Genomic DNA, 10,869 nt, shown 5'->3' on the forward strand with positions numbered 1-10,869 from the left:
TCAGCCCGAGCATGCTACAGCACACCATTATCTCCTGCACCCATGGGTCGTTGAAATTTACCTATCTTCTAAGTCCTGGCTGAAATGTCTCCTCTGGGAGGACGTCCGTGTGGCTAGACTTGTTCCTTCCTATGGACGCTCCTGGCCTTTTTATTTCCTCACTGAAATCTGCATTATAATTATTTAGAAGTAGTACAAGGCACCTACTATGCTACAATATCCTTCAAGGCAAGAAACACTTCTTGTATTGTCTTCATTGCCTGAAAATGCTTCACTCAGTATAGATGAGATGCCCCATGCATGGAATAACTGATGAAATGAAATGGTCCCTTACTTTGGCAAAGAAATAAAATCACATGAAATTCAGATGTACAAAGAAAACAAAACTTAAATGATAAGATTATAAAAAATGAAAAATAACTTTACAATTTTAAAAATAGTCACTAAAATTTGATGGCAAAATATATTCTCAACCTAATACGTGACTCCTGCTTTACACTGTGCTAATCTGCGTTGATCAGAAAAACGATTCTTTCCTGTGAATCCGCCATGGTGACCACCTGACTCTACCTGCTTGGTAATGAACCCTTACCTGTAGTCACACCAGGGGCATCTGTAGGGCTTCTCTCCCGTGTGCACCCGCTTGTGCCGAGTCAGATGAGACTGGGTTGTGGAGGCAAAGTTACATTCATCACATTTGAAAGGTTTTTCTCCTGCAAAATATAAAGCAATGCTGTACATGAATAATTATAAAAACTGGAAATGAAGGGCTAAACCTGTTACTGACAATTAAAAATAAACTTATTTCCATAAAAACTTAAGAATATAGTTCAATGGACTATACACATTTAGGACACTTGAATATTCATTCCCAGAGTGAAAAAATTAGAAGACACTACTGGTTTTTATTTCTATATTTGAATGGAAGCAAGGTATATATTATGGAGCTCAAATGTAACTTACACAAACAGATATCTAAATTACAGCCTGGTCTAGCACTGAATTTGGAGTCATTTAACAAACTGTGTTACACTAGAGCCATTATAAAAATCTGAGGATAAAACCATGAAAAAGCATATAACAGAAATAATCTTTGAATATATAGTATAAAATCTTAAATTTAAATATGAAGAAAAAATAAAGCTATAATTTGATACCAATTAAAAAACTGTTAGAGGTAAGGAAAAATTACGATTCACTCAAGTTGAGTAAGAGGTCACCACAGAAAAAAGGCCTCCAAGAAACGTGTGCGATACTATTTCTGAGCATTCCGCTGTGTAGGTCTGACTGCTCTGTCCGCATACGTGTTTTACCCATCAGCTGGTTCAAAGCTTGCACACCACTCGTGGCTAGGCCTTTAACTGATCTCTCTCTCTGCGTGAACCACTCCTCCTCCACACACACACTCAAAGAAATCATCAAATCTTAGTTTTTAATTGTACTTGCCACACCGGCTGGTAAGCACTTGAAATATGGCTATTTAATTTCACTCAATATAAATTTTAAATTTAAAAAACTGATATGGGATTTACCTGTAGAAAAAATGTTTATATCTGTATAAAACAGGCTGGCAATACAAATCTACTTTTTGAAGTGTAAATTTTATCAAATCTAAATATAAATCACAGATTTGATATAAAAATTCAGCCTCTGAATAGAGATGTGCTAGAATTGTAAAATGCACTCCAAGTTTCAAAATCCTAGAACCAAAAAATAAAATATCACTAATAATCTTATATTGATTTCATGTTGAAATGATAATAATTTGATATATTTGGTTAACTTTTTTTTTGAGTTTCAAGCTTTATTTAAATTCCAGTTAGTTAACACACAGTGTTAATACTAGTTTTAGGAGTAGAATTTAGTGATTCATAACTTACATACAACACCCAGTGCTCATCATAACAAGTGCCTCCTTAATTCCCATCACCTACTTCCCCCAACCCCAACGCCAACGCCCCCCAACTCTCCTCCAGGAACCTTCAGTTTGTTCTCTATAGTTAAGAATCTGTTTTATAAGCTTTGCCTTCCTCTTTTCCCCCCCATGTTCATCTCTTTTGCTTCTTAAATTCCACCTGTAAGTGAAATCATATGGTACTTTTCTTTCTCTGACTTATTTTACTTAGCATAATACACTCTAGCTCTATCCACACTGTTGCAAATGGCAAGATTTCAACCATTTTGATAGCTGAATAATATCCCTATATATATATACTAATGAATACACACAAACACACACACCCCACATCTTCTTTATCTATGCATCAGTTGATGGCCATTTGCAATTTTTCCATAATTTGGCTATTGTTATTAATGCTGCTATAAACATTGGGGTGCATGCGTCCCTTTGAATCAGAATTTTTGTACCCTTTGGGTAAATACCTAGAAGTGCAATTGCTAGATCATAGGGGAGCTCTATTTTTTTTTTAAGGTTTTATTTATTTATTTATTTGACAGAGAGGGAAACAGCCAGCGAGAGAGGGAACACAAGCAGGGGTAATGGGAGAGGAAGAAGCAGGCTCCCAGCAGAGCAGGGAGCCTGATGTGGGGCTCGATAACAGGACCCTGGGATCACACCCCCAGCCAAAGGCAGACGCTTAATGACTGAGCCACCCAGGTACCTGGGGAGTTCTATTTTTAATTTTTGAGAAGCCTCCATAATGTTTTCCAGAGTGGCTATACCAGTTTGCATTTCCATCAACAGGGTAAGGTGGCTCCTCTTTCTCCGCATCTTAGCCAACATCTGTTGCTTCCTGTGTTGTTAATTTTAGCCATTCTGATAGGTGTGAGGTGGTCTCTCATTATAGTTTTGATTTGTATTTCCCTGATGATGAATGATGTTGAGCATCTTTTCATATGTCTGTTAGCCATCTGGATGTCTTCTCTGGAAAAATGTCTATTCATGTCTTCTGAATTTGTATGGAACCACAAAAGACCCCGAATGGCCAAAGCAATCTTGAAAAAGAAAAGCAAAGCTGGAGGCATCACAATTCTGGACTTCAAGTTATATTACAAAGCTGTAGTGATCAAGACACTGTGGTACTGGCACAAAAACAGACATATGGATCAATGGAACAGAATACAAAATCTAGACGTGAACCCACAACTATATGGTTGACTTAACCTTTGACAGAGCAGGAAAGAATATCCAATGGGAAAAAAGACAGTCTCTTCGACAAATGGTGCTGGGGAAGCTGGACAGCTCCATGCAAAAGACTCAAACTGGACCACTTTCTTACACCATGCACAAAAAAAAAAAAAAAAATTCAAAACGGATGAAAGAACTAAATGTGTGAGGGGAAACCATCAAAATCCTACAGGAGAACACAGGCAGCAACCTCTTTGACACTGGCCATAGCAACTCCTTAACTAAATATGTCTCTGGAGGAAAGGGAAACAAAAGCAAAAATAAATTATCTGGGACTTCACCAAGATAAAATGCTTCTGCACAGTGAAGGAAAAAATCAACAAAACTAAAAGGCAACCTTTGGAATGGGGGAAGATATCTGCAAATGATATATCTGATAGAGGGTTAGTATCCAAGATACATGAAGAATTTGTAAAATCCAACACCCAAAAAATAAACAATCCAGCTAAAAAATGGGCAGAAAACATGAATAGACAGTTAACTATTTAAAAAGGCATTTCACCTGTTACTTTTTTGTTTTTTAATATAGTTGTCAGGAAACTTAAAATGACAGGTGTAGCTCGCATGACATTTTTGTTGGACAGCAATGAACTAGAGAAAAACATCACAACCACCTCCCCTCCCCAAAATGATTTATAATATACAATAATACTCTCCTCGGCAAACATTCGTTCCGCGAATTTTTACACATAGATTGATTTTATGTATTTTTCAATAATTCTACTTGTCACTTCTTAGTTCTGGTATTTTTTGAATAGTTTTATGAGTATACTGAGTTACGCAGAAAACAAAGGGTGAACTACCTTGGTGTAAAATGACTCTACGTCAATTCACTGAGCAACAAAACTACACCTGTCCTGAAAACCAGAATGTGTAGAATCTTGTCCACTTTTCTTTCCAAGCCTATTAAATGGCAGTTAGCTGAACGCATACACCTCTCATCTGATGGTGTTCTACCTGCTAGCCCAGGTGGCGGTCAGAAGAAGCCAGATGGACTTCAATCTCAATCCAGCCATATTTCAGTCCCTGCCTGTCAACCCCCTGGACAAGATCAGAAGGGTAAAATCACCGAACAAGCAGGACAGCAGGAAAGTTATGAGGATTAGAGAAGACAAAGCATTTGTAAGGTACTTCTCAGGGGGTCCAATGCCTCGCTGCTTTTGTCACCCTATACCCGGAGTCGCTGAACCCTGGTATGTGCACACTGCCCTCTCACAGAGACGAAAGAAGGGGCACACACCCCAGTACTTCTCATCAAGCTCTCCAAACCACGAAAAAGGCAAACCTTTTTATATAGAAAACCATTATGTGGTTTCACATAGTGAATTTAATATAGAGATATCATTTAATAGATCCAAGGAAATATTTGATTTATTTTTGTAAAAGGAAGAACATATACAAAGCAGAGTAAAATCCTGGGAGCTGAGAGGCATTTTTGTACCTTTCAGCCATTTGTTCTCAAGATACATCCCATCTATAACACTCCAATCGAGTGGTCACTCAGGGTCAGCTTGAATAACTCTTTGTTCTCGGTCTCTAACCTGCTGGTCAAGTCACTTACACTGGTATATAGATAACTCAACTATGCTGAACTGACTTATACAAAAACTCACTTTCATGATGATAGCGGGTTTTGCTTTTGTTTGAGAGACAGCAGATCTTCACCTTGCCTAAGGCTGGAGAAAATGGCTCTATGTCTTCAAATCTGATACAAAAATATGCTATATCATAAAAACATGAACATCCACACGGAACTTCTACATTCTTTGTAAGAACTGAACTGCAGACTATTTTAACTACACACCAGTGTCACAGAGCAGTTCACATGGATAACAGAAACACAACGTGATGCACTCATCTGGATTAATCGTTTCACTAACTGGACATATCTAGACCGACCGTACCAGGCGGAATGAAACTACCACCAAAATCAAGACAATGAACACAGTCACTACCTGCAAAGGTTCCTTAAACCCTTCTCTCTCTGGCTCATCCCATCCTCAAACGAACTCTCATCTGCTTTCTGTCACAATATATGAGTTAGCATTTTCTAGAGATTTATATACATGGAAACATACAGTAAGTATGTACTCTCTTTTGTCTGACCTCATCTCAACATTATTTTGGGATTCATTCATGTTGCTCCAGGTATCAACATTTGTTTTTTATTTTAAGCTGAAGAGTAGAATAGCATTCCATGATATGAATATGCCACAGTTTATTCATCCATTCACCCACCGAAGGACATTTGAATTGTTTGCATTTCGGGATCTTACAAACAAAGCTGCTATAAATCTTCATGTGCAAGTCTATGCATGGACATGTGTCTCTTTTTCTCTTGCTTTAACATCTAGGAGTGGGTGGGCTGGGTCATTTGGTAGGTACATATTAATTTTGTAAGAAACTGCCAAACTGTTTTCCAAAGTGATCTGACCATTTTACATTCCTACCAGCGGTGTAAGAAAGTTTCCACTGCTCCAATTCATCACCAATACTTGGTATGGTCAGTGCTTTCCATTTGTATTTTTCTAATGATGTTGAGAATAATTTCATGTGCTTATTTGCCATACATTTATATTCTTTGGTGACGTGTCTGTTCAAATCATTCAACCCCTTTTTAATTGGTTGTTTGTTCTCTTATACTTATGTTTTGAAGACGACTTTATATATTACAAATACAAATCCTCAATAAGATTTGTGATTTACATGTATTTTTCCCCAGTCTTTGGTTTGTCTTTGCATTCATTCTCTTCAGTGTCTTTCATGGAGGAGTAGTTAATTAATGTATAAAGTTTTTAATTTGTCAGTTTATAATTTTTCGAGTTATTTTTTTTTCTAATTACAAATCAGACTTTTGATGTGGTATCTAAGAAATCTTTGATAATCTACAGTCACAAAGATTTTTCTCCTAAATTTTCTTATAGAATTTATATAGTTTTAAGTTTTACATTTAGATTAGAACAGCTTGGAGTTAATGTTATACATGGTATGATATAGAGATCAAAGTTCATTTTTACTGCATACAAATATCCAATTGTTCAAGCATTATGCATTAAAAAGACCACACTGCCTTTGTTCCTTTGTCAAAAATCCACTGACTGTATAGTTGTAGGTCTGTTCTGTAATCCCTGTTCCATTCCACTGATAGATTCGTCTTCCTTGATGCCAATACCAGAGTGACTTGATTACTGTAGCCTTATAGGAAGTCATGAAGTCAGGTTTGCTCATCGTCCTCAAAGTTGACTATTTCAGATCGTTGCATTTCCAATTTTAGTATAGGTGCTGCTGAAGCGAGCACTGGATTGTTGCACTTCCACATGAATTTTAAAATCAGCTTGTCAATTTTTTAACAACAAGAAGCTTGATGGGATCTGAGTCTTCTGAGTCCATGAACATGGTATATCATCCTATTTAGGTTCTTTAATTTCTCTTGGCAGTTTTTTGCAGTTTCCAATGTAGGGGTTTTGCACATCCTTTGTTAGATTTATCTCTAAATATTGTACCTTGGTTGCAAATAACTGACAAACATAGCCATAGATCTATTCTGTTCCATTGATGTATCTGTGTATCTTTATGCCAATACAAAAGTCATGACTGTTGTAGCTATATAATAAGAGGTCAAGTTAAGTAGTAGAAATCTTCCACTTTTAACATAATGAATCTAAGTGGTCAAACAATTTAAAGATTTTTCTTCATTAAGCAAATAGACAACTCTATCCTGATGTCTCCTTATTCAAACTAGTGTTTGAAAATGTGTGGTACCACAACTCACTGCTAACTTGTTTATTCAAATAGCCTTGGGGTAGGCATCTTTAATCTATCCACTTTTCATGGATTTGGCAGCAATCTGGAGAGGATAAAAGGGTGACATTATGGACTCATTGTCTGAGTTAGCAGTGTAAATGAAAGGTCATCTAAGCTCTTCAGAGTTAATTTTCTTGGTTTGGAGGTTTAACATAAGCACTTAAAAAAATAAGGTTAACCTAGCTTATTTCATCTAAATTTTTATGACATTTTTATGTGACACAATCTAAACTTAAAAAAAACTTTTAAAGAATAATGTTATTTATAGTCTCTATAATTCTAATAATTTGAAGTTCATATTAAGCTAGCATTATATTGCAATGAGCTATAACTTATCATTTCATACCTGACAACACTGTAGATTAAATTGTGTAACACCAAGAAATTTTGAATTATATACAGGTTGACAGAGAAAAAAATATAATGCTACTAAAATGTGCTACATAAAATCCTACCCTATAACCAGCAAGTAAAGGAAGGCTCAAGCATGTATAGGCTCCTGGAAGGGGAAGAACCCTGTGTCAATTTATACAAACTACAGTTTAATCAAACCTGTACATAATAGTTAATTTGTAACTCATTAATTTTGTTACATGCCCGATGCTACTGTTCAAATATGTTAATTGGTATTTTTTTTTCCATCCACAAATGATAATTTCTTCAGGTAATTTTAGGAAATTTCTTCAAGTAATCTCCTCAGGGAGCTATACTTCAGAAACACAGAAGTAGTTTTTTTTGTTTGTTAGTCTCAATATATAGCCAAAGAAATAAACTCACTTTCTAGGTTGTAAAATTTGAAAAAAAAAATCTACAAATTTTAAATAAGAATTCCAGGTTGCTAATATTTGTTAATGCTTGAAACGAGATAGGCTGTATATGAAGAGGTGCATTCACTTGTTAAGGACCGATCAAAATGATTTAGTGCGCTGGCAACAGTCCTTCTGAACCCTTTGTCAATCTAAAGCCAGAGAGATGAGTAAATCTATGAGTAGGGCGTTAACTACTCTTGAACAGTGCTATCTACAAGTCAGTAGGGCTACCTGTATACACCCTACTCAAAAAGCAGAACAAAGGCGAATTTCCTTTCCTCCTGTTTCCCCTTATGTGACATAACAGCGCATATTAAATTGTGTTGCCCTTCAGACTCTCCTTTAAGAACAATAATCTTGGCCAAAGTAACCATTAAGGAATGTTCTGCATCTTCAGCAGCTCTGATAGAAAAGTAAAAGGAAGTCGGGGGCAGGGGGGACACCAGAATGGCTACGGACATAGAGCAGTGCCCTTTGTATGTCAACAATCTGTCAAAAGGGCTGCACACTTCTCATGGAAACTCACACTGCGCATTCCTTCGGGCGGGCTGCTGGCTATTAAGCTGGCCAAGACTCTTCAACTACACGTGAGGATTTGCTCCTGTGCCCTTGAATCAAGGGTCTCTGACAGGTGATAAAAGTAAATCTTGGAATGGAAGATGTTTTGTGTCAGCCCCTAGACAGTCTGTATTGCAGTAGGGAATTATTTACGCCATTTGGAGCACTTTTGATACCTATCCCTTTCCAAGCTGATTGTAATTTGCGTGGGCACTCTGTGGTAAAAAGGTAAACCATGTCGAAGAGGAATACATCAGAGAAATATAGATTTCAAATGTACCATACAATTCTGGCCTTGGAGAAAACAAATTGTATGTTGCTTAAATATTACAAATCCAGCATAAAAGCCAAGGGCCTAGACTGAGTTGTACTGAGCTGTTTGGGTGAAGCAAACAGTCTTCAGAACTGACTGTGGTATTAAAGAATCATGTTTGATTTGTGCCACAGAGGCAGATAAATGCCACAAAGACAGATGCCTCTGTCTGTGAGACATTGTCCTATATGGTATAAAGTTAATAGCAAAGTAATAAGGAGCCTCTGGACCTGACATAAAATATAAAGTTGTGCCTGCTCGACGCAGGCTTCGTGATCGATCACCTGTAAGCGCCTGTGATCGCAGCGCTGCCGTCCTCCCTGCAGGGGAAGCGCGAGCCCCACCATGCCACAGCAGGGAGGGACCGGGTCAGCAACACGGGCCACGAGGCTAACACTCGGGCACCAATACACAGAACACACTAAGAACAGAGCACCCCATGTGAGCACGCTTCCCCCCCCTCCCCGACACACACACACACTTCCAGCTTCTCCAAGATGGGTGCCGAGGATGGGCAGCCGCTGGGCCTCCCCTGCCATCCCTCATGACGACTCCCTGCGTCACTGGGTGAACGGCTGTGGCCCGGGCTGCTACTATAAATTGAAAGTGGACGTCCATGTTTAGAGAATTCGGTGTATGTTCCCAACACCATGTTAAACACTGAAAATGTCTCTTCGCTCGATAATAACTCTTCCCCCATATGGAGACCTGAAACCTACACATTCATGCTCCGAAAGAAGTGACTGGCATTAATCTTATAAATACCGTGATGGGCACGAGAGCTACCTATGGCTAACTGTTAAATATAACATATCAAGACTCGAAATGTCCCCCACACCACATATTTCATGTATCTTCATTTCATGCCAGTTTGAGTGTGACCGCCAGACACCCACTGTCACGGTCCCCAAGGAAAAGCCCAACATTCAGTGACAGATTGTGTTACCACATGATTTATCATCTAAACTAGGTCACTTCTGATAATAAAGCAGTTCTGTTAATAATTAGAAGGGACAATCCTATTAACAGCACTGTCCCAGGCACAAATAATTTACAATTATTACCATAATTCTAAGACCAAGTCGGTAATCGATTTTAATGAATATTTAAAACTTTTCATTCTTAACTTTTCCTAACCGAGGCACCTACTTGATTTTGTTGAACCATAAAGAATGCGGATCACGAACACAAATTCTCTTCCACATCGCTGTCTACTCAAGTTGCTCTGCGTTCTTAAGAGTAAGAAGAATAGAAACAGCGAGAACCTAAAACCGCACCTACTGGTCCCAGCTCACAGAGGGATTGCCCCTAGAGGGTCAGGTGGTTAGGTGGGCCAAGAAGTAGCTGGAAAAAGGGGGGGAGGGGCTGTGGATAAACTGATAGCCAGCTAAGGAGGCAGGAGTGAGTAAGAAAGTAGGTGGGAGACGCTGAGGGGAGAGGACGCATCTGAGAGCAAGCTGGGCCCCCAGCCTCACCCACCACGTCTGTGGCAAAGTCTCGCAGGCAGAGAGGGAGCCTGGTGTGACCGCACGCTGCAGGCAAGCTATTTCCCTTCCTACGTACCATGAATTTACACAGGGCACCTGATCCCTGAAACATGCAGTAGGCCGACTTTTTAAACATACAAAAACAGGTGAATCCAAATCTTAGGTTATTCAAACAGAATTTTCAGTAGATCCTCAAGTACAGGGATTTTACAAACACTGTCAAGACACGCCATTGAGGGCCAAGAACGGATGCCGGAGCCGCCGGGTGGGGGCCGGGCTGCGGCCGTACTGACCTGTGTGCTGGCGGCGGTGCTTGGTGAGGGCGTGCCGCGTCCCGCCGGCAAAGCCGCAGAGGTCGCACAGAAACGACTTCTCGCCTGTTGCAACAATAAACAGATGAGGGACTGCGGAGGTCACAGATCATTAAAACATATCTATCAAGGCTTTCAGGGTTACTAATTCCTCCAATCAAATGTTTCCATGTAAATATGTCAAATGGGAATGAAATTACCACTGCGGTTTATTGACTGTGATAAAATCTGAAAAGCACCACTGAACATAATTACATACTTGTCAGACCCATAAAAATTAGCTTTATTATCAATGGAATGGTTTTGTACAACTTCATTTCTGGTAGATGTCTTCCAGATGGGGCTGCTTTATGCACTTGAACAGTTTTTATGCATATCCTGATATTTTACAATTCCCATACATCTGGCCTTTCTGAGCTGAGTAAAGATTGCTTGGAAT

At 38.9% G+C, this 10,869-nt stretch overlaps 1 protein-coding gene across 1 annotated transcript in view; it reads right to left on the reverse strand.

Annotated features, from left to right (window-relative positions):
• The window catches only part of ZNF407 (zinc finger protein 407), a 442,536-nt gene that overhangs the window by 161,124 nt on the left and 270,543 nt on the right, over positions 1-10,869 (reverse strand). Inside the window, exons 6-7 of the mRNA XM_040632437.1 lie at positions 10,413-10,496; positions 593-713 (exon numbers count right to left, since the gene is read on the reverse strand). Of these exons, the coding sequence (XP_040488371.1) occupies positions 593-713; positions 10,413-10,496 (205 nt within the window). The remainder of the gene's footprint in view (positions 1-592; positions 714-10,412; positions 10,497-10,869) is intronic.

Source organism: Ursus maritimus, unplaced genomic scaffold, assembly GCF_017311325.1.
Source record: "Ursus maritimus isolate PB19 unplaced genomic scaffold, ASM1731132v1 scaffold_18, whole genome shotgun sequence".
Lineage (NCBI taxonomy): Eukaryota > Metazoa > Chordata > Mammalia > Carnivora > Ursidae > Ursus > Ursus maritimus.